The sequence below is a fragment of the Ipomoea nil genome, unplaced genomic scaffold (assembly GCF_001879475.1).
Source record: "Ipomoea nil cultivar Tokyo-kokei standard unplaced genomic scaffold, Asagao_1.1 scaffold0925, whole genome shotgun sequence".
In the NCBI taxonomy this organism is placed as follows: Eukaryota; Viridiplantae; Streptophyta; class Magnoliopsida; order Solanales; family Convolvulaceae; genus Ipomoea; species Ipomoea nil.
The window spans coordinates 126,778-145,074 of NW_017617353.1; the positions used below are offsets into that span (position 1 = coordinate 126,778).

The 18,297-nt window shown below is 37.3% G+C and overlaps 1 protein-coding gene across 2 annotated transcripts; it reads right to left on the bottom strand.

Moving 5' to 3' along the window:
* Positions 1–1,797: 1,797 nt before the first annotated feature.
* LOC109179479 (CBS domain-containing protein CBSCBSPB3-like) lies at positions 1,798–18,070 on the bottom strand. Of its 2 annotated transcripts, none has more exons than XM_019328967.1 (14): positions 17,539–18,064; positions 17,138–17,306; positions 16,659–16,791; positions 13,540–13,713; positions 13,316–13,394; positions 13,098–13,211; positions 12,565–12,631; positions 5,787–5,892; positions 5,641–5,699; positions 4,706–4,812; positions 4,425–4,561; positions 3,784–3,866; positions 3,531–3,620; positions 1,798–2,158 (listed from the first exon to the last, which is right to left on the bottom strand). In XM_019328967.1, the coding sequence occupies exons 1-14, from the start codon at positions 17,697–17,699 to the stop codon at positions 1,982–1,984; spliced, it is 1,656 nt and encodes a 551-aa protein (XP_019184512.1). In that variant the 5' UTR covers positions 17,700–18,064; the 3' UTR covers positions 1,798–1,981. The 2 variants fall into 2 exon arrangements, with proteins under 2 accessions (XP_019184512.1, XP_019184513.1); XM_019328968.1 differs by lacking the exon at positions 1,798–2,158 and adding an exon at positions 2,340–2,366 and having other exon boundaries at positions 17,539–18,070.
* Between the last annotated feature and the right edge of the window lie 227 nt (positions 18,071–18,297).

Sequence of the window (18,297 nt, forward strand, 5' to 3'; positions counted from 1 at the left end):
ACCATAGAGAAAGTATTCCACAGGCAGAATATGCTCGGGTTATTGGTAGTTTGATGTATCTTATGGGCTGTATTAGGCCGGATATTGCCTTTGCGGTTAGTAAACTCAATAGATATACGAATAACCTCGGTGATATGCACTGGAAGACAATAGTAAAGGTTATGAGATACTTGAGGTATACTCGTGACTTTGGACTGCACTATGGGAGATATCCCGCTGTACTTGAAGGGTATAGCGATGCTAACTGGATATCTGATATTAAGGACTCTAAGTCCACGAGTGGCTACGTGTTTACACTAGTTGGTGCAGCCATTGCATGAGAATCCTCTAAGCAAACCGTGGTAGCTAGATCCATGATGGAATCTGAGCTGATAGCCTTGGACAAAGGTTGTGAAGAGGCTGAATGGCTACGCCATTTTCTAGAGGATATTCCTAATTGGGAAAGACCTGTACCTCCGATATGTGTGCATTGCGATAGTCAAGCCACAATTGAGAGAGTATATAGTCATATGTATAATGGTAAGTCTAGACATGTGCGTCGTATACATAATACCATTAGAAAACTTTCTCACAACTGGTGTTGTCTCGATTGACTACGTAAAGTCAAAAGACAATATAGCAGATCTGCTGACCAAACGGTTAGGCAAAGAAGTTGTGGAGAAGTTGACATGAGGAATGGGTCAAAACCCTTGGACTAAAAAGTTCTATAGTGGATACCCAACCTAGCTGGCACCTAGGTTCAATGGAACAACTAAATTATGGAACGAGCTGAGCGCATCACTGTGGGGGTCTCAGACTCCTTACCACTCATCTTTAAAACAGTGACTCACGTACGAGGTTAGCACGTTAATGCTTTAATGATTCGAATGTAATTGACATGCGTGAATATGCAGGATACTCGAGAAAGAATCACTTATGTAAGAAAAAGTGAGGGTCGCTTCAAAGGAGAATTGGTGGGCACAATTCTTTATAAGCTCGTGTTGAACCAAGAACGGTGACCCACGACCAAAACGGGCACAGTCATGAGAACAGAGCATGGTTGGGAGGTTCCTGTGTGAGATATGTCATCTTCTACACAAACGACAGTCGGTTCAAAGATATCGTGTTCTACCGTACAGTTAGTAGAGTAAACATATCTTCACAAGGGATGGTTCAAAGGGTACAGTACCCTCTACCTATCCTATTCAGGGATCGACAGTTGAACACAGTTGTTTCCGATTTCAAAATACCCTGAAAATCAATTTTTCATTCATGTGGGAGATTGTTGGAAAAAACAGCTTAAAATGACATGGTAAGTGGCTATTTTGTGGTACAATTATCAGTGGGTCAACTTCCAATTTTGGGTCAGATCAAAGTGGATTCAGGTTCTTCGTAGTGAGACGAAGAGAATGATATATTGTACGCTTAAAACGGATAATAGATGAATGAAATATTGATTCTCAAAGTAAACTCATTGGGTTGAAAAAATGAAGGGAAAAAGTGTAACTTTTGTCCCATACTGGTTTGGAAAGTGAATTTACACCACTATTTATACAAGAGTTCTTTTAAGATTTATTGAATTGTATAGCATAGAGGCTCTCTTTCGCACACAGGGAGACTGAAAAGGCCTGATTCAGTACAAAAGTTCTCAGATCGGGGAGATACGTACTCTTCAGAGATTTTTTCATTTAAAAAAAAAGTTATATGCTAATTAATAGCAAATACAATAAGCATTTGTAACCATGTGCTCGTATAGTCGTATTTATGACCCCAAAAAAAAAAAAAAAAAACAGCATATCCAGCATATGCTGAGGAATATAAAATAAAAGAATTCCTTCATTTTCTACCATATTTCTTACCCTACTTTTCATTTGCAAGTCTACATGCTTTGACCTTTATCCTTTGCCTGATAACAGACAGTGTATTGGAGAACTGAAGAAATTTTACAAAATATCATGCTCTGACACCAAAACTCCGAACCTGATGACTCCCATCTTCTTAATCATGTCTTCGAGCGCTTTAAGTAGGTTAATACACCAATGCTTGTTAGTACAACTGCTCCGGCAAAAATCCCGGGAAGGAGAGAGACTCCTTTAGTCTTTTCCACAGTGGTGGTAGTTGGTGGTGGTTGAGTTCTCTTTTTGTGTGAATCAGATAAGTCCAGATGCAATCTCAGGACCTGCAGACAAAATGTAAGGTGGTAACAACTCTTAAAACTAAATCGTAGGTCAATAATTCATCCACAAGGCTAGATGGTACAAGAGACGCGAAGGCAAGCTCAAGTGGACCGGTGGCAAGGCTCAAGGGTACAGTTGTGTATACTCATAAATCTAAAAGATTAGATCACTCACCGACTAAAAGATTAATATTTTACCCTAACCCCCTGCCTCCAAACCAAAAAAAGAAAAAACTAGAGTAAAGAGATGGAAACATAAATTGCCTCCCAGCAATGTTAATGTACACACTAATTATTTTAATTGATCAGAGATGAGGCAATGGTGAATGAATATTTGCATTACATGACATGATCATGAATGCACTTGCATGCACAGTCAATGGATTCATGCATATTAAGGAATTGGCATTTTCTTCTTTTTTTTTTCTTTTTTTTTCCCCTTTCAAAATTTAAGGTTTATCCTTAGTGAGAAAGGAGTTACTGTGAAGACACCAATATATTTTCTCAGAATTTTTTCCACTCCTAGTCCTTGACTATAGTGGGGTATTTTCACTTTTGGTCCTTGACTTTGATTTGTTCCACTTTTAGTCCTCATTTCAATTTTAGAAATTTGGTTAAAAAGTGAAGACACTTTGAACTAAAAGTGGAACAACAAAGTTGAGGATTAGAAGTAGAATAAACTCTATGTTCCCATGTATTTGTAGTTTCCCCAGGCAGTTTTTTCCTTTGGCCAGTAAGCCAGTTGGAGCATTTTGTTGTAAAGATAGAGTCATAGAGAAGGGATGCTGTATATCAATACAGACAATGAAGAATGGAATTTCAAAAGCAGTACTTAGAACAGATTTGAGGTGGCATGGATATTGGGGTCCATCTATGGGTTGGGAGAAGGCACTTAAGAGTTAAATAGCCTGTCACGAGTTGATTTGTGCATACATGTGAATATTCCCACTACCCTTCTTCTCCTATTTATTTGTACTTATACTTATATGTTTGCATAGAGGCATTGGAATGGTAATTACAAGGTTCAAATTCCAATTGTTTGACATTTCCCTTCCCCTTTCACTCTTCTCCTGCTTAACTTTCATTGGGAGGCTAGTGACGTCATTTTGTCCACCCAACAATGAGAATGATTTTATATTTCGATAGAGTGCAGTATGCTTTTCCCACAGCTTAACCAATTTAATCTGATTAGATCATAATAGAATTGTTTTTAACAAAAAAGGTGAATGCATTGGCTAAATTAGCCGGGCAATGTGTCTTCAAAAAACTTAAAATGCATAAGATGAGATAGATTGATTATTTTATAGTGCACTTTTATATTTATAGAAGAATAATAGAATGCCGAATCCAATGCAAACATAGATCATAATCATACCTTCAATCCCACTGATCTGGCATGGCTAACGGCACCAATAAGATCAGTATCAGTTGTCAGCAGAACTTTGTCGCCTTCATCATCTTCATACTACACAAACAGGAAAACAAACAAACAAACAAAAAAAGGAATGTTATATCAGGAAAAGTTTATATATATATATATATATATATATATATATATATATATATATATATATATATAACAGGGGGAAAAGGAAAGGAAGGTACATCTTTCATATTTTCAGGCTTACCAAAATTTGTGGGTGATCATGAAGATCAGTTATCCCGATCCTTTGAATAACAGCAGAAACAAGCTCAGCTAAGTTTTCTGTGCCTGAAAAACGTGAATGACAATAGAGACATTTTAGAAATAAAATGAACAAAGTATTTCCTCGGCGCATGTATATTGTTAATTAGAAAAATCAGATATTTATGCAATAAAAGAATTCAATATTTCTTATAAATTACCTCACCACACCAACAAATAAGAAAAGTGTAGGTTCATACATAACTAGATAACTGGAAGTATTAAAAGTGTTGCACTAACAGTGACAAAAAACAAAAACAAGATACAAGTAAATGTCTTCCAAGGGACAACAAGAATATATAACTAAAATAAACTTGAGAGGAAATAAGTTTACTCCATTCCAAAAAGATTGTCCCATTTACTTCAACACATTTTAAGGATATTGGAGAAAAGAGTATATTTTTCCTCTTGCCTACAACGAAAGTGGACAACATTTTGAAACATCCTAAAAAAGAAATATAGACATCTTTTTCAGGACAGAGGGAATATTATATTAGAGAATTATTCTACTCCATGCCTGATGCCACCAAGATTTGGAAGTTTTAGGGTTCTGGAATAGGAATCACAAATCTAAATAAGACTTACCAAAATTAAATCTGTGCACTCGCCCTTTTAGGTCCTCAAATTTGAAGGTAAATGAATTTCCAAGACCCAGGGATGGATATGAAGACTTCCCTGGTTCTGTCCAATCAGATGTCATCGCTGCAGACATGGACATCTCACTGCATAAAAGGCCATTTGTGCAGGTTTTGTTTTAATCTAGGTCATGAGAGTAAACACATTTTGGACACAAATATCATAATGGTCATAACATAAGGTGCATTTTCATATACATCTTTATTATCAGTAAAACATAAGAAAAATACCTTTGTGTGTCATAATCATCTGGTGGTTCCACATTAAGCGCAGAATCCCAGAACTTTTGCATTACTGTATTTGCAACATCATTAACAGCACCAGAGCTATTCTCAACCTGGAGAAAACATGCACATTAACTTAGATCCTTCAGATATTCCCTCCAGGCTCCACCATGCCCTCTATTGAGAGATTGACATTCACAAATCTTATAATAATAGAGATTTCAATTCTGTCTAATTTCATTATCCAAGGTTGTTAGAGTTGAGAGCAGTAGAGGAAGGAACAATGAAGAATTGAATTGAAAAAGGAAACAACAAGGATATGTAAATATCCACCAGCAAGAAATGGTTCTTGCCCAGCTATACATAGCCCTTATTTTATTCTAATTACTACTGCCTGCCTCAACACTAAGGAAGACTCCCTATTTATAATCTCATATTGTATAGGAAAGTAAATAGCATAATATCCTCCCCTGATTCCCTGCTGCAATCCCATGACTTATGCTTTATTTGTAATCTAAAATTATGATGCTTGATTGATTCTCATTTTCATTTGTGTCCTGATTTCCTTTCTTTCTCTTGAGTAAACAATCCACTGGTGTTTTATCAAAGGCACAAGTTGGAGTGCCAATGAGAAAGGATTTCAGGGAAGGATCAGAAATTCCTCAACATCTATAATATATTTGGTTATCACCCAATCTGACCAGAAAACCCTCACAAAAATAAGGATCAATAATGCATATAAAAGATCATAATGATTTGGTAGACCATGGAGGCAAGGAAAACACTTCAAGTAGTTCAATTGGCAGCCAGAGGTAATAACAAATCGGTTACAAAGTGTGGACATTATCATCATTAAGTATTACTGTGTTGACTTCAGATCACTCTGCAGATAAAAAAAAGATACCCATAAGTCGTAAAAAGTTTATCATAGGTTCACTTACCATGGAAATTGCTGCATGAGTTATCTGCAACACATCTACCGAAGCAACAACACTTCCTTCTGCCAAAATAGTTAGCTCTTGAAAGTTAAGTCAAACCTTTCTCAGAATATAAATATACAAAACAGAGCAAAATGTACACATCTCACCTCTATCTAAAACAGGAAGGTGCAAAAACTTTCCATCATGCATTATATGCAGCGCTTCAAGTATTGGTGTCTCTAGTGTTGCACATTCAGGGTTTGGTGTCATTACCTTGAAAAAAAAAGGCCAAATCAAATTTACATTAAAGCAGATATAAAATTCATCTTGCCATCAAAATTAAAAACAGCACCAATCACAGAATATGGTTATTATTTGCTCTTTACATGCTGTTGCTAGAAAGAAGGGACATCAACTGTGTTTGTTCTATTTTCTGTGTTTTCTTCTTCACTGCTACACTTAGATATATATACTACTACAATGGACTGTTTTACAACTCTTCACTTCCTAGTCTATTTAATTCTATGCCTTTCCATCTTCTATAACTGTTTATATCTAACACTCCCCCTCAAGCTGGAGCATAGATATTAATCATGCCCAGCTTGTTACAAATATACTCAACCCTGTCCCTGCTAAGCCCTTTGGTGAACACATCAGCTAGTTGATCGCCGCTACGAACATGAGCCATGGAAATGAGGCCTTGTTGAATCTTTTCACGCACAAAATGGCAATCTACCTCAATATGTTTGGTACGCTCATGGAACACTGGATTGTTTGAAATATGTATCGCTGCTTGATTATCACACCATAAACGTATGGGCTTCATCACTTCCACACCAACCTCCTTCAACATATTGTGCACCCAAGTTATTTCACACGTCACATGAGCGATCGCCCGATACTCAGATTCTGCACTGGACCGAGCCACAACAGTCTGTTTCTTGCTTTTCCAAGAAACCAAATTACCTCCTACGAACACACAATACCCTGTTGTGGACTTCCTGTCACTTAACGAACCTGCCCAATCAGCATCCGAAAATGCCTCAACTCTGGCATGTCCATGATCAGCATATAGAATGCCTTTACCTGGTGCATTCTTGAGATACTTTACAATTCGAACTGCTGCCTCCCAATGAGTTCGCATGGGTGTTTGCATGAACTGACTTACCACACTGACTGGAAAAGCAATATCAGGACGCGTAATGGTGAGATAATTCAACTTTCCCACCAACTTCCTATATCTTTCTGGAGAATCAAAGGCCTCCCCCTCACCAGCCACAAGTCTCACACCCTGCTCCATAGGGGTCTCACATGGTTTTGATCCAACAACCCAGTATCATCAAGCAGATCTAACACATATTTCCTTTGGGAGAGAAATATTCCTTTCCGAGAGCGAGCAACTTCAATCCCTAAAAAATACTTCAACACTCCCAAATCTTTCGTGTGAAACTTTTCTTTGAGGAAAGATTTAAGAGCTTCAATACCTACTGCATCATTACCTGTGATTACTATATCAACATAAACAATCAAGAGAATGCACCCAACATTAGTATGCATGAAAAAAACAGTATGATCACACTGACTCCTTTGCATACCAAACTCCATAATCACACTACTAAACCTCCCAAACCAAGCTCGTGGAGATTGCTTCAGGCCATATAGAGACTTTTTCAATTTACACACCCTTCCAGACTCCCCCTGAGCAACAAACCCAGGAGGTTGCTCCATGTAGACTTCCTCAACCAAATCACCATGTAAAAAGGCATTTTTGACATCTAGCTGATACAGAGGCCAGTGGTTAGATGCAGCTAAGGAAATCAAAATACGAACTGAAGCTATCTTAGCTACCGGGGAGAAAGTTTCTGTATAATCAACACCATAAGTCTATGTATATCCCTTTGCTACTAGACGAGATTTAAGTCTGGCCACAGACCCATCAGGGTTCATTTTCACAACATAAACCCACTTGCAACCAACTGCAGTCTTACCGACCGGGAGGGGTACCAAATCCCAAGTATGGTTTTCCTCAAGAGCAGTCATCTCATCCTCCATTGCATGTCTCCACCCATCATGTGCTAAAGCCTGACTCAAAGTGTTTGGAACTGACACAGAATCTAAACGTGATAGAAAGGTGCGAGATGATAATGGTAAATGATCATAAGACACAAAAGATGAAATAGGATTTTGACAACGTCGTTTACCTTTACGAAGGGCAATGGGAAGATCCAGATCATTTGACGAAGATTCTGGTAAGGAAGAAGTATTCACTTGTGGTTCGGGTGGTGCCACTTCATCTCTCGGCCGCCGAGTATACACCTGTGTAATGGGAGGTCTAGAAATAGACTCGACAGGTATGGTAACAGTATATGTAAGAAAGTCATTGTCTTGAGTAGATCCATACCCAGACGACCCAACACCCCCAGTGAACACCATGTTTTCAAAGAAAGTAACATCAGCTGACACTAAATACCTCCCCAAGTCAGGTGAATAGCATCTATAACCCTTCTGAGTACGCGAGTATCCCAGGAATATACACTGAAGAGATTTTGGATCAAGTTTTCGGCGTTGTGGACGAACATCCTGGACAAAACAAGTACATCCAAATATTTTGGGTGGGAGATGAAAAAGAGGTTCAGTCGGATACACTAAAGAATAAGGAATTTGACCTTGAAGGACTGACGAAGGCATCCGATTGATCAGGAAACATGCTGTATGAACAGCATCAGACCAAAAGACTTTAGACACTTTCATTTGAAACAAAATTGCCCGAGCTATTTCTAACAAATGACGATTTTTCCTTTCTGCCACTCCATTGTGCTGAGGTGTATACGCACACGAGGATTGATGAACTATCCCATGTTGGCCCATATAAGTGGAAAAGGGTTTAGAGAAATATTCTTGTGCATTGTCACTTCGCACACACTTAATAGTTTTATTAAACTGGGTTTTGATCTCAGCACAAAAACTACAAAAAATTGTAAACAACTCATCTCTAGATTTCATAAGATATAACCATGTACACCTAGAGAAGTCGTCCACAGAGGTTACGAAATATCTAAACCCATTCTTCCCTGTGACATGACAAGGACCCCAGACATCAGAATGAATAAGTTCAAATACAGATCGTACTCTTTTATTGACACGAGGAGGGTAGGAAACCCGACAATGCTTAGCAAACTCACACGACTCACACTGCAAAGTAGACAGTGATTCTAAGCTAGGGAAGAGTTTCTTTAGGACTGACAGTGATGGGTGACCATATCGACAATGTAGCTGGAAAGGAGAGGTATCACTCAACATGGCTTTGGATGGAGATATAGACTGTTCTAACACATACAGTCCTCCGACTTCCTTCCCCTTACCAATAATCTTCTTCGTCAAAAGATCCTGAAAGAAACAATAACCCGGAAAAAATGAGACAGAACAATTCAAAGACCGTGTGATCTGGCTAACAGAGAGCAAATTAAAGGGAAACTTTGGAAGATATAATATAGATGACAAGGGTAATGATGAGGCTGCACCAGCACTACCTCTTCCCAAAACTGGAATGGATGACCCATCTGCTAGAGTAACCATAACCCCAGGATTAGATGGAGAATATGTGGAAAAAACCTTAGAATTACTTGTCATATGGTCACTAGCTCCAGAGTCAATGACCCACTGTGTAGACGAAGAAGACACACGCAACAGGATTACCTGTTTGGACAAAGGTTGCAGAAGAAGACGGTTGACTGGATTGAAACTGAGATGGAGACTGCATAGGAGAAGACATTTTCAGTTGATTGAACGCTGCTAACTCCTCATCTGTCATAATTACCATATGTCCTTCAGATCCGGAGGTTGTGTTAGCAAACCTTTGTTGCCTGGGTAATTTAGGACATTGATTTTTGAAATGGCCCGGTTCTCCACAATTGAAACATACCCTTGGTCCTCCACGACCTCCTCCACGGCCTCTTCCACCACGTCCTCGTTGGTGACCACCTCCACTTCGACTATTATACCCTTCATTAGTATAATTTCCTTGAGATACAAACACACTTCCATCACTATTGCTCCCTTGTGATATAAAAACACTCTTCTCAACCGGTTCATTATTGTCAACAGTTACTGCTGCATTTTGTATCTGAGAAAATACTTGGTCCAACGACCCTAATTCCTTGTTTCCCAATAATTGTGACCTAAGAATCTCATATTCTTTGTCAAGCCCAGAAATCCAACTAAAAGCAATTAACTGATCACGTTGTTCTTTCATTGTTTTCACATCAGTTGTAATAGGCATTGCAGTGCATAAAGCTTCACTTAAGCTTTTAAAATCATAATAGTAGTCTCTCAGATCTCGACCTTTTTGATTAGGTCTATAGACATCTTGAGACAACTGATATAATTTTCCCAAATTACTTGTCCCACTGAACCATTCAGATACTAACTCCCACACTGCTTTAACCGCGGTACAATGTTGCATTGATAAAATCACCTTTCTATCAATACAATTAATTACCCGTGATAATAAAGCTTTATCATCTATTTCCCATTCTTTATTATCTGCAGGGCAATCTTTATCTAAATGGTCACCTTTACCCATTCCATCTAAATTAATTTTAGCCAAGAATTTCCATTCAGCAAAATTAGACCCATCAGCAGCCAACATTACATCAATTAATTTAGATGGAGTAGATACAACAGTAATATTCTTATTACTTCCTTCTGCCATGACTACCTATTCACGTTGATGCTGTTACAAATTAATAGATAGAGCACTATTTGGAGACTTCTGGAAGCAGTGATTCAACAACCCAAAAACTTAAAGCAACAATGAACTGCTTATTCACGTTCAACCTAGCTTCGGAAACCCTAAGTGCAATCATCCACAAACCAAAACTCCACACAACATACCTGGGCAGAGCCTACTCCTCACGGCGAGTTCCCCGGAGTAATCGCCGTCGTCGATGGTGGCCGGAGAACGCCTCACGCGCCGGCGCGTGGCGTCGAAGCAGCTGGACAACGGCGGCGCGTGGTGGCGCGTGGAAGCTCTGATGGCGGCGCGGCTTGAGACCTGGCGTCGCCTCCTCCTTCCGATCAAGGCCCACTACTTCACTCTCGCCGACTCTGATACCAAGTTGCTAGAAAGAAGGGACATCAACTGTGTTTGTTCTATTTTCTGTGTTTTCTTCTTCCCTGCTACACTTAGATATATATACTACTACAATGGACTGTTTTACAACTCTTCACTTCCTAGTCTATTTAATTCTATGCCTTTCCATCTTCTATAACTGTTTATATCTAACACATGCTACCAATTAAAGCAGAGCTTCATGATTGCATCAAGATGGGCAAGTAATAGGGTGAAAAGTATCTATGTGTACTTAATCGGTATAAGCATTGACCTGCAGGATTGCATCAAGAAAGGAAGAAATAATAAACGGGAAATTCTGATGGAAGTGTCAGAATAGGAGCATCCTACAACACTATGCTAGTGGAGAACTGGAGCTGACGTAAAATGTCTGACAAAGAAAGTAGCTGCCTCTGAAAGATCAAATGAGTCTTCAATAACATAGGCAATTATCAAGCAAAAATTTATGATTTCATATTCTACTTGTCTGGTTCAGTTAACAAGGCTTGACTGAAGTTATTTTTAATTCAATTTTTCATAATGTTAAGTTTAGTATTAGTACATAAATTTATATATTTAGAAACTACATTAAAAGTACTATTGAACACACAAAAAAGAAAAATCTCATTTAAAAATAATTAAAAAATGCTAAAGAAAATAAGCAAAGAATAAAGAGTTGGTTTGATTAATGGATAGTAAACAGGGCAGGTAAAATGGGCCAGAGGGAGTAGTACATCATATTGACAACATACTGGAATTTCGCCATCTATAATATGAGTAGAAAATCAATGAATATTAACAATCTAGTGTTTACAATTTCAAGTGCACAAAATGCACTGCCTACAAATTTATAATGCACATTGCACAGAATGGTGACAAAATGATACAGGCAAAGATGCTTTATAATATTCATTTCATTAAGAAAAAACATTCTTTTTGCTCACTCTAGGTTTCCTTTCACTTGTAACATTAAAATTACTGAATAAAATGTTAATGGTACATAAAATATATAAAACCTTTCAAGTTTCCAATATCTTGTCCACACTCTATATAGCATGATATTAGATCCTTTAATGCAACTTGCACTTTTGCACAACTTAAATTTACATCTGCAAGCGTACGAGGAAGACTTAATTTTTCTCATTCCTACCAACGGTAATCACTTAAAAAAGCGGAAAACTGGAAAATTTTCGAAATTTTCCTGATCCTTAAACCCTAAGTTGATACTTTAAACCTGCTGTACCACCTTGAACAACTAGATTCTTACAGGTTTGAGTAACAGCATGATATGATTAAGGAAATATCTTTATTATTAGAATTGATTTATTATCCTTACTATTAGAATTGATTTATTTCCTATAGAGATAGGAAATAATTATGGTAAGGAGCTTTAATGATTCTCCTTTCCTTTTTATGTTTTAGTAGTCTTCCTTTCCTTTTTATGTTTTACTAGTCTTTGTAACCCTCTTATATAAAGGGGATTTTCATTCTAATAAAATAACAAGCAAGAAAGAAGTTAAGTTAAAATCAAGAGGTGGGAAAACTCTCAAAACATTCCTATTATCTTTGTTCCTTAAATTTATCCCTCAACATAGACATCCCCAATAACCCTAATCGCCCTTTGACGCGTGCTTTCACCCGAGAACATAACACAGCAGATGAGAAATCAGAACAAAAGACAGATGAAGAAAAGATAAATACACAAATAATGGTTTGTATCAATAAAACAGATATTTCTAAAACAGGTGTCATAAGAAGAAAACACTTTATTCAGGTAATGAAAAGGTAAGCCACAGGACATGATTGAAACAGCTCATTGGATGAGATTTTCAAACCTTTTCCACCAGTGTCAGCTCCGGGGAGAGGTTTTGAGCCACAACACGCATCAGGATGTCCTTAGAACTGCATAGCATTCCCAACAGACTGGCATTAGAAATCCTTCAATCATAATACTGGTAGCAAATGTACAGGTTGGGTGGGTAAAAAGGAGTCGAAAATAAAATTTAGGTGGCTTTCAACTCACCCAACTTAAGTATGACTTATTTGGGATATGACACATTTTTTACTCACTATAAAATTTTAGCGATGTATATTAAAGCTTGATTATTCATGAAAATTCAGATTCAAATATTACTAGATAAATAATATGATGATATTTTGAATATGAAATAATGTTTTGAGTTAATTTCATATCATTTCCTCTTATAGCACATTTTTACCCCCTCTAGAAGTAGGTCAAATTCAACCTGCCCAAATTGCCACCTCTATATGAACCAGAAAAAGGGATGACATCCCCTTGATATAAATTCAAGTCATGAGAACTGCAAAATGTAGTATATTAAGAAGTTTGAGGAAACAAAAAGATTACGTTAGTATCCCCTGAATCTTGTTCCCAGTTATAACTATGACTGAATTAACCCGCAACTCACGCATCTTCTTAGCAGCAACGTGCACGGGATCTGATGGGAGTACCATTGCAACCCTGATATCATTAAAAGCTACAAACTTAATCATGCAACAACAATCAAAAGAAAATTTACATCCTCAAAATGAGAAGCGAAGCAGTGAGAAAGTTCAACTTTTTACTTGGCATTTTCAGAAATGATTGTTGACAAAGCGGGTTTGAACATGCGCTCCCTAAGTATTTCGATGAAAGCAGATGGAGCTGGATAAAAACAATGGCAAAGCAAAACAAAAGTTACACATGACCAACCATATATACAATAATACAAAATATAAGAACAATAACAGATCTTAGAAATTTTTGTGAAATCATGAATGAATTTTGTATAGACAGCCACATAACTAACCACCAGATAAATTGTTTCCCCATTGACGTTCCACTCCTTCAACAGCTGCTGCAATGGCACTTCCCTGCTCTGCAGCCTTCTCCATTCTTGATATAGCATCATAAAGGCATTTTGTGATATCCAACAAGGCTATCACTTCACCATTTTCAACAACAGGAAGGTGGCGGAATTTCCCTATAACAATGAGATGAAAAAGAGGGGTGAAGAGAAAACTCAGCAAGAAACATAAGAGATACAGATGAAAATTAAAACGGTTATCTGTATAAAATTCAATTCAACTTAAAGCATCAATAAATCATTGTATATCAAATAAGTGGTGGAAGTTGGAATCTAGTACTAAAACCATGTAACTATCTGTTACAAAAAATTAAATCAACCCATCTCTTTCTGGCAGCCACCTAACATCTCAATTCCCACATGCCTCCAAGTGCCACCATAAGGTCCACAATAACAGCAGTTATCACATTAATACATTATGCATGAGAACTTCCCTGCCAACCTTTTCCAGCAAAACTTTCCAATTTGATTCTCTGGCCTTTTTCACACCCTTTCTAGTCCCTGATGCATTTTGCTGGCAGTGTCAATGTTGTCAGTCGACAAAAAATTCCATGAAAATTGTTTCTGATGGATAGACCACCTCTACCAAGAACAGCAAGAATTCACATGGATCACAAAATTTTCATTCTTGGTCATATGCAGTTGAGTTCTGATTTATGAGGTAAGGAATCGTTAATCACTCAAATCAAGAGCTCATTGAGATTTCAAACTACAAAAAACCTGTATGGGAATATTTTGATTGGCAGCTGTTGATCATTTAAATTAGGAGCTTGATAAATTTAAATCAGTAGCTGTTGAACATTTAAATTAATTCGGTGTTTCATCATGGTTTTACACTGATCATGCCTAGGACTATTTTGCCAAAACCTTTTCTGCATTCTTATCTTTACCGGGAATCCTTCATGAGTCTTCCTATCTGGATACTCCTCAACAAAATGGGGTTGCTACTTAGTTGAAATAGGTCATACTGTCATACAGCCATACCAAGCTTCTTCGATAGAAGTCCCTCATCATTTCCGCCTTTCTGGAGTGATTCCATCCTTGACTAATGCTATCTTATCAACTGCATCCTTTCAACTGTTCTGCATCGAAAAATTCCTCATAACTTTGCTGTGTTCCCAAAAATCTGTATATAAGCTTCCATTATGCATCTTTGGAGGTACTTGCTTTGTAAGGGATCTCTCGAGGTCAGGATTAGTTTTTAGCTAAATCTCTCAAGTATACATTTAAGGGCCATTCTCAGCTTCAACAGGAATATAGGTGATACTCTCCTAATTACAGAATTTATACATGTCTGATGGTGTGCACTCTTTGAATCTACACCATTTTTTTCCACTAATTCTAGATACTACTATACTGGATATGCCATACTACCAGCAATGATAAATTTCCCTTACCATCCTATGCTGAACCATCCTTGCATCCTAAATTTACTCCATCCTCTTCTCCAACAACCAGTATAGCATCCTCTTCAGACCCTCTTATATCTCCATTCCAATATGCATTCCAATGTCATTCCCGACCTCCAACCAACAACAATTCAGTGGAGGATAGTGCTCAACCGACTACCAAATCTCGTGTCATGTCCAACTGTAGTCCTTGATCTAGTTGCTAGTTCCCCTATTGCTACTCAAATAGATAAAAAGTGTTACTCAAATTCCTTACCCTATATATTTATTGCCTTTCTCCATTGTATTATGATTCCATCTATTTTTTGTCTTTTTGCTTTCATTGCTAAGTTACTTTGGGAAGCAATGTCTCATTCTGGGCCACGGCAGGCTAGGGCTGATGAAATAGCCTCCCTTCTTTCCTTCAATGCTTGAGAATTGGTTGATTTGGTTCCTTTACCTAGTGTTTGGCTTTCAAAGGGTATGTATAGTTAAAGTTGGTCTTGATGGTCTAGTGGACATGCTTTAGGATCGTTCATAGCTAAGGGTCACACTTAGATCTTTGGTATCAATTATACTTGTACTTTCTTTCCTATGGCAAAGATAGCTTTTGTTCAACTCTTTCTAAGGTTCCTAAACAAGTTATTTAACAACATTCCTTTCATGTTTGACTTTCTAAAAGTTTGGAATAGAGTTTGATTTTACCACACATTTTGAGATGTCCCATAAAGGAATTTCACACAAATTACTATTGGAGAAAAATACAATAAAGTGTCCATAAATCATACTTTCCACCCCTTTCAATAAAAAAAGGTGTTGAAGCCTTTATAAAACAGAAGATGCAAATGAAAAATAATGATACTAAGTGTTGGAAAACTAACAGCAGACTCATGCTGGAATTTCAAGTGTCATTGGGTTAGTAAGTCCCTTAATTAACATGGTTTATAGTGATGAGACTCCCATTGCCTAGATATGCATATCTGCCTTGTAATCATTCAATCTATCAAAGTAATCAATCAACCAGTCTACTATCCTATCTCATCTCTTCCTCTATAGTAATTATATAGTTTATTACTTTATTTTAATTGCTTAACATATATAGCTTCTGCCTTACTGTCGCTTGATCACTATTTGCTATTATTGGACCTTCCAACTCGTTAATTCTTAACACTAAGCTCTGATATCTATCAACTTAATTTATTATCATACGAACATATGATCAATACATGGTATCTAAGAACATAGAATTTTGTCTCAAACGTCCATCCACCAAGTGGAATGAAGTTAGAAGAAAATAAATAAAAAAAAAAAAATAAGTAGTGATCGGTTGTAATACTATAAATGACAAACATTTATACCAAAGTAAACAATTTTCATTTTGCATCTAATTATCAAATGCAATAATGAGCTAAAAGAAAATTTTAGCTAACTAAACATCTAAATCATTAAAATTAGGTTAACAAGGTCAGTCCTCCCTGAAACTATAACTAATGAAGAAAAGTCTATGATGATGGTTCCATGAAGACTGGCAACACAAAAAGTATTTGATAAATTCACTAACTGAATAAGTGATAGCGCTAAGGTATTTCTTCTAGAAGCTAGATCAAATCAAAGAAAATAGTAACACCTACTAGAACAGCACTCTCTTGTAGAAGGGAAGGGTCAGAATGTAACCTTGGACCATCTTCTGAAGTGCCTCAATAGCCAGTGAATCCGAATTTACAAAAATAGGGTTCCTTGTCATGACCTTTGAAACTACCGTCTGCTCAGGCCTCAGCTCCTCAGCTATAACCCTGGTTGCAATATCCTTTCAGATAATAGAAAACACAGAATGCAATGTTAGTAATTGAATGAAGAGTCCTTTAAGTTTTCAAATCAATGATTCAATCCAGAGGCCCACCCTTGTTGGTAAGGGGCATATGAAGGTTTTTTCATTTACTTATGCTTCCCACAATATTAAAAAAAAAAAAAAAAAAAAAAAAAAAAAGATAAATCAAAATATTTTTTTTAAAAAACCCACACACTTGATTCAGAGGGAAGGGAAGTGATGTCATGTTTTATAAATCTGTTTAGAATTTTTTTCCGAATCTTGAAACCTTGCCAATAAGAACACCATTAGCAAAAACTAAAGAAGCGGATTACTATAAGTAAACCTTGTCAGTGACAATGCCAGAGAGCAAAGCATTGGTGTCAGTGAGTAGGACAGCATCCACACGCCGTGCTGCCATACGGCGACAAGCATCCGATACGGTGGTACCCTCTGGAATTGTCAACGCCTTGGACAGTCTCAGCTTCTTGACCGTTCTCTCCCCACTGAAAGGCCTATAAGTAGAAAAGAGAACAAATTTACATATAGAAAAACATTTGTACCAATCATCTCCTGCCTGAGTCATAACAGCAATTAGAATGTGCCGGACAATGGTTAATTACAAACTAAACTCTGAGAATTTAAAAAGAAAAAAAAAACACTACTTTGGTAAATTGTTTCTGTTTAAGAGGAGGGAAAACAGAGAAATAAACATCAATAACTAGAAACGCATAGATAAGTATTTACTGGTGAGCAGGAGAAGAGGGTTTGGCGTTGGTGCCATTAGAGGTGGCGGTTCCATTCTCAGAAGGAGTTGATGATTTCTTGCCAGTTGAGGAATGGCGGTTCTTCTGCACCAAACTGTTCCGTCTTGGCGGTGGAGCCGCCGCCGCCAATTGACTGCTCATATTTCTTCGTGCTCAAAAGTCAAATCCCCCTTCCCTTTCACTTCTTTTGCACCACCTACTCCACTATTTACTCAGATATATACGTGCATGTGACAGAAGAAGACGCAGGAATTGGATGAGCAGAATTTGGGTCTGCCCTAACCCTAAATTCCCTGAGATTTCTTCCCTTCCTTTCCCTTTTGTTGACTTGGAAATTGGAATTACACGGAGCTGAAGAGTTGGTGGAGACGAATTTCCTCTGAACTTTCTTTTTTCGTTTTAAATCTCACTATCTCAGGTTCAGTATTTTTCAATTTTCGTCGACAGTAGAGAATGTTTGGAAGAGCTTTTCAGAAAAAGAAAAAAGACGATTTTGTTATTTCTGGACCAAAATCGGAGTTAAGCCTTTTGCCCTTTGATCTGTGGGCAAGTGTCTTTTCCTTATTTTTCATAAATTAATCTGTGATTTTATATTAAAAATAAGATTTGGCGTGTATGCATAAGGTTAATGCGTTCCAAAAGTTTACTTTCTGTGATGAGCTTCTAGCCTTCTAGTGCACTAGTATAGTATTGTTTGATTTACTTTACAGTTTTATTCAGTTCATTTTGAGACGATTTA

Excerpts from the sequence above, each read along its gene's own strand:
- LOC109179479 (XM_019328967.1), bottom strand. The coding sequence starts at position 17,699 with ATGAGCAGTCAATTGGCGGCGGCGGCTCCACCGCCAAGACGGAACAGT. Across the intron at positions 5,700-5,786 it reads CCTTCCTGTTTTAGATAGAG|AAGGAAGTGTTGTTGCTTCG; the intron begins GTGAGATGTGTA and ends CTATTTTGGCAG. Across the intron at positions 4,813-5,640 it reads CTCATGCAGCAATTTCCATG|GTTGAGAATAGCTCTGGTGC; the intron begins GTAAGTGAACCT and ends TGTTTTCTCCAG.